Genomic DNA, 6,085 nt, shown 5'->3' with positions numbered 1-6,085 from the left:
ACTGCGGCGCAGAGGAAGCAGATGACTTGGATAGACAATTTTCGTCCAAATCGGTCCGCCAGCCATCCGACTGAAAGACACCCTATCAACCCACCAGCCGCATAAAGGCTGTTCATAGCTGAACAGCCATAGCGTCGTCAGGTATGGCCACTTTAAGGAAAGGTGTCGTGCGAACATACCGCCAATCATTTGGGTACTCCATTCCGCCCGTTCTCCCTCATCAGTGAGATTGAAATATTCCTTAAAAGAAGGGAGTCCTGTAACAGACGCAATGGTGGATGAGTTGAATCCATATGTAAAGGAGCCGAGTGCTGTGAATAGCACAACTGCCAAGTTGTAAGGATTGACCGACTTCATCTTGCCGTAGAGATGTTACAAGTTGTGTTGAAAACGCCACAGAAATTATAGGTTTTTATTCATTAACCTTGACGAGGAAATTGATGCTTCTTTATTGATTTGCGCAGTTTTGTCTAGACATAGTACTTCAATATGGCGTTGAACGCCGTTCGCTGCCGTGGTCAGTCGCCATCTTGAGTAGCCCTCCTGAGATAGATGTTGCGATAACATAAGATAAGGCACATATTTAGAACCCCGTGCCAAAGATAAGAAGCTAGAGGTTGTAACTTGGTTAAGATTACAATTCGCACTAGGATATTCTTTACCGTTGTAGGCCCATATGCCTTCGGGGTCTCTCTGAACGTCTCCAACTTTGATCACCAGCCCAGATAAGATGGACCCACATCTTCATCACAACACTGATTTAGAACACCGAGCTTGGAGAAGAAGGAAACCCCGAGATAGCGTCCGAATCTTGCCGTAGTGTTGTGTCACAATCTATGTGTTTTGCAGTGATTAACGAAATATTATGGTTCAAAACCTCGTGTTTAGCTTGGGGGAGCTCTCATAAATGGGCGCGGTACGCAATGCCTTCTGACTGGTCAACACTGCCTCTCTCCTCTCAGCCAACTCAACTAGCCCTCGACACCATGGAAGCTACTCACTTAGGGAAGGTGGGTTGAAGGTTCAGGTGTCACTTGATTTCCAAGGCCATATCAAGACCTGGGAGTAGATCCTAGGGCAAAGGGACTTTTTCTCGACAATAAATGCAGGCCCCAATGGCTTGAAATGGTTATTCTCCCGTCTACCTACACCCAGCAACCATCAAAGCGTGATTGGTTTTTTTGCAATGTGTGAGCACCAAGCTCGGCTTACATGCTGGAAGTCGATGGCCGGTGGCCTTGAGGGAGCTCAAGTATGTGGTAGCAGTAGAATAGCAAAGAGTCCTAAAAACAATATATTTACTTCGCTACCTACAAGGGCATTCCTTCGTTGAACGTGCCAAATCCCCTTGCGCCCCTCCAGTGTCTTTACATGCATGTTAACTACAGGTAGTGATTCCCAAACGCCCAAACCAACCAGGTCGCTAACGAGGCTTCTCCTCCTTCCCTTCGAGCCGATGATGGCGGAAACCACCGTAGTGTGTCCTTTGTTTGCCGGCACCTGCCGGTGTGCCAACACTCATGGGGTGACAAGCCTCCCATCCAATACATGACTTTGTTCTCCATGGCCAACCCCAACTCCGATAAAATGCGCGAGACTTCGTGCCTCTTCCAATCCTTTAGCAAAGTCTATTCTCTGTCCAATGAACGCCGGGGTTTTCCTCTATGGGTCCAAAGTGTCCAAATACGCCAGGAAGCAGGAATAATGAAAGCAAGCAGTAAGAAGGAGATGCAACCGAGAAACAAGTCGATCGTCCAACGTTCTCAGGCCGTGCGGCCATAAGTCCGGTCGTCGATCAGGCGACGACTGTTCCCCACACTCCCATACAGCATCTCCATCAACTTGCCCTTCTGCCGCGTCCGAACACCCTCGAGGTAACCCCCAACATCTTCGAGCCCGCGGATCTGGTCATCAAGCGTCAACGTGCTCGAGTTGACGGACCTGACCAGCGGGCTGACGAGCTTGCGCCGCAAGTTCTCGAGGTTTGCTTTTAGCGCCATGAGCTTGCCGTTGTGCTCGACGAGAATGCTCTTATTCCGGACCGTCTTCTCCCTCACGTTCTGCAGCAGCAGGCGATTCCGCTCGTATTTGGCGACTTCAGCGGCGTTTGCGCCTAGGATGCGCGTCCAAAGCGACGAGAGTGTGTCGGCGTGCATGTCATCCTGCGCCGAAGCCTCGCGGACGACGGTGCGGGCGAGGTTGAGGAACTGGTGGTCAATCGCCTCGAACAGGGCGAACAAGGCCAGGGAGTGCTGCAGCTCCGAGTTGATCGCGTCTTCGAGCACGGTGAGAAACTCGTTAAAAGTGCGCTGGAGTGTGAGGCGCGTGCGTTGCGGGTTGGACATGCCGAAGATGTACCTGGAGAAGGACCCAAGGCGGGTTGGGGTGCCGAAAGGGTCCTCAAGAACGCCGGCTTCGGACAGGAGGTTGTGAATGTTGTCAAAGGCAGCGGTGAAAGGGGAGGATGGGAGGTGTTGGACTTGAGAGAGCTCTCTGCGCGCCCAGTCCATGACGATAAGGATACTAAGAAAAGGTGAGATTGGGAGGGCAAGTACAAGTCCACCGGAACCAAAACTTACCCATCAATGTCGCCGTCAACGTTGGCGAAAAACTTTGTCAGCTCGATGGCCAGCGTTTTGAGACTGTCGCTGAGATCGTCCAGCTCTTTCACGATGATGGGCGCCGAGGTCATGTTGCTGGAACGTACGCTCTCGCCGAGATCCCAAACCGCGACGCCCGTGGCCTGTAAGTCGCCGACCTGCGATGCGCCATTCTCGGAAAAGTAGATGAGGGGCTCGAAAGAGCGCGCGATGCCTGCGACCTTGACGAGGTCGGGAACGGGCTGCTGCGCAGCGGGCTGGAAGAGGTTGCGTGTGGCCGTGACGGTGAGCACGGCGACGAGGATGGACAGGATCGTGGATGACCACGAGTGAGTTAAGAAGCGCCACTTTGAGCGGAAGAAGTGGACGAACGCTTCGATTGGTTCCGTGCGCTGCTGGACCTCTGCGCGCAACGCGAACCGAATGTCTATGACCGGTGTCAGTCTCATATGAAAGCGATACGGCTGTTCATGCGACACAAGACGTGGGCGGGATTCATGCGCACGAAACTATGGATACATACAGTTGTCCTGGTTCAACGTTCCCTCCGAGGGACTCGTCTCCTTCCACGGGATATCCTCCAGCTTGATCGTCGTGTTTTCCATCTTGGGCTCGGGACTAGGCGATCGCCCCTTGTCGGGGCTCATGCTGCCCGTCGGCAACCTCGTGCGCATAGCTCTGCGCAACACGGATTCATGCTCGTCGCCATCGCTATCGTACTCAGGGCTCGACTCCCTTGACTTGTTGAAAGCGGGCGGGAATGCGCTGAGCGGGTCATTACTCCGCCGCCAGAAGCCGCTGTCGCGACTCCCGTTTCCGAGGCGGCGCCAGGCCGGAGGACTGTAGCCACCGGCGGAGACTGAGTCGACGGGGTCCGGTCCCAGGTCGCTCTCTGTGTCTTCGGAGCGGAACCCCGAGTGGTGGGAGGGGTAGCCGAACAAGTTCCCCCTGCGATGGTTCGGGGGCGGGGTCGTCGGCTCGAAATCGCCCAAGGAGGCGTCTAAGTGGTCCAGAGGATCGAACATCTTGGGCAGTTTCGTAGCCATCATCTTGTTCGTGGTAGTGGCGGCTGCGCCGGACGAGTGCGCCGCTGGCCTCGGGGGTTGGCGGTGCGGGTAGTGCCTTGTAAGTCGGCGGTGGCGGTAGAGGAGGCGGGTCGACGGCCGAGGACGCCTTTGTGCTGCGGGTCGTGCGCTTGAAGTAGCTGATATTTGGTACGAGAGTCGGCTTCCAGGAGACCTGGACAATGTAGAGGTAGACGAAGACGAAGGACAAGGTCAGGGTAGCGACGTATGTGCTTGGAGCGATGGTGATGCTCAGCAGGGAAACGTTGTTGTTGACGGTGACCAGCGACGGCATGGAAAGCATGAGGGTCAGAGTTGCGCGCGCGAACTCTCACCGCGGCCGCCTCGGTGTTGCGACAGACCCAAGACTGGTTGGTCTGCTTGGCTGAAGAGGTACCTTGTTGGTCACGTATGCGGAGCGAGGGCGGTGGGGGTTTTGAAGCTTGAGTAGAATGTATGATTTGATTGATGCAAGTGAACAGCCCGGCGCAAGTCAGTCAGTCTAGTTGACTCGACAGGAACGGATAACGTGCGATAAGAGAGTATAGTATGTATGTATGGGTGGGAGCGAGCAAGCCCAAAAAAGGTCAAATTCGAGTATGGATCTAAGGTAACAAACCAGCGTCCCCCCAGAGACAGATGGATGGCTCAGAACGGGTGATAGAGAGAAGCAAGTGACCTGATTGAGGGCCGCGCAGGAAGGCAGGAAAAAGCGGGAAAGATGCGACAGCGGCATCCAATGCCTTGGGGGCCTTCCCGTCGTCTTTTCTAATGGAGCACCACTGGATGCCCCGAACCCCCCCGTACGACCATGCGGCGAGTTGAAATGGAGAGGTTGGGCAGCTCCCGTTCCCACTTGTCAGGGTTGATGCTGCCGTCCAATCACGCGCCGCGCCTGTCAAGGGAGCGGCATGGTTTCCAGTTCATGGATTGGGTGGGAGGGGCTGGAGCGGAGCCTCTCGTTGTCACAACCCAATCGAGGGCGCGGACCTGAGAGCTACAGCACGCAGGGTGAAGCAGGGTACGTACACGTAGTGCCGTGGAGAGAGGTGTGTATGGAGTCTGAAGGTGAGGTGCTTGGTGCTCGGCGCTCGGCTCTCTTTCCCTCCCTCTCTCTCTCCCTCTCTTTCGTCTGCCTCGCACTTTGTCTTTTCTTGAACGGCAGAGACACGGATACATTAGAGGGTTTGATGGGCGTGATGCGCAGCAGGGGGGGCACACGTCTCGACGCCTTTTCCACTTCCCTTTTTCCAGTCTGTCTCTCTCTCTCCCCCCCCTCCCCTGTACCTGTGCGCTACTCCCCAGCGTCGTGCGTCGTTCGTGTTTGACGACACAAGCGTGTCTGAACCCCGGCCGTTTAAGTGGTTGCATACATTAATCACGAGACCGATGTCTGGACGAGGGAGGAAGGCGGGGTCTTCCACTTTTGAACGTAAATAAACAGTTGCGCGATAGCTGGGCGAGTTGGGCGCATCTCATTCGACAACCACGACGCCAACAGCGCGCGGGGCAAAAAGATACACAACGCCCTTGCCATCATTGTTGTTTACGTACAAACTCGGCCCGCTCCAAACACAAAAGAAAGCCCTGGGTATCCAGAAAGAGACTCGACTTGTCCGCGACTCCCTTCTTTTTGCTTGCCAGGCCCAGAAAAAGCAACTGAGCTGGCCCCAATCAGCGATGCTCGTTATCTTATCACCCCGCACCCGCGGTCCACTTCTCAGAACCCCGTCGCCAAATCAACCACAACCAAACGAGCACACCCCCCCCCCCCCCTTTCCCCTTCTCTTTGCGAACGACCCATCTCCTCGAGTGCCTCCATCATCATTGATTGACTGCGGGAAACATCTGGTTTCCCTCGACAGATGAGCAGACCCAAATTTTCCTTGTTCGCTCGCATTTATGGCATTTATGCAAGCCATCAATACGCATCAGCACATCAACGTTGACATACCTGCTTCTTTACCGTTCACCAAGTTGCCCATCCTCTTACGTGTGTTCCTGTGTCGGGCACCAATTCAACGTGTGGATAAGACAATATGCTAAAACAGTTTCTGTATTCTCCGCCATGCCGCTTTTTGTGGCATTGAAAGTGTAAACCATCAAAATTCCTACAGGAAACAAGTGAGACGCCATGTGTGGTTCGTAGCTAGTCTAACCCACCCTGTCGTCTTCATCCTCGAACGAAAAATAAAGACTTGCATCCCGGGACTACCCGTCCCCGGCCTTCCGCTGTAGTGAGCTCATTAGAAAAAAACAGAACAAAACAAAAATGGGAAAAAGAAAGCCTCTGATCCATCACAGGCTCTTTCTCCTGCCCAGCTGGTCAGTCTGCCCACGCTCCAACTCGATTGACGATACCTGTCTCAAACTCAGGCGGTGCAACAAGCCCGAAAGTCCCAGCCGTGGCGCCGGGTCCTT

General features: G+C 54.3%; 1 protein-coding gene across 1 annotated transcript; it reads right to left on the bottom strand.

Moving 5' to 3' along the window:
* Nucleotides 1-1,763: 1,763 nt before the first annotated feature.
* EsH8_VI_001252 (uncharacterized protein) lies at nt 1,764-3,968 on the bottom strand (the record flags this gene model as incomplete). Its single annotated transcript, XM_083272505.1, has 4 exons — nt 1,764-2,523; nt 2,580-3,027; nt 3,124-3,625; nt 3,681-3,968. The coding sequence occupies 4 exons, from the start codon at nt 3,966-3,968 to the stop codon at nt 1,764-1,766; spliced, it is 1,998 nt and encodes a 665-aa protein (XP_083127679.1).
* Between the last annotated feature and the right edge of the window lie 2,117 nt (nt 3,969-6,085).

This window comes from Colletotrichum jinshuiense, chromosome 6 (assembly GCF_051148585.1).
Source record: "Colletotrichum jinshuiense chromosome 6, complete sequence".
NCBI lineage: Eukaryota > Fungi > Ascomycota > Sordariomycetes > Glomerellales > Glomerellaceae > Colletotrichum > Colletotrichum jinshuiense.
This window is presented reverse-complemented; position numbering and strand designations above follow the sequence as displayed.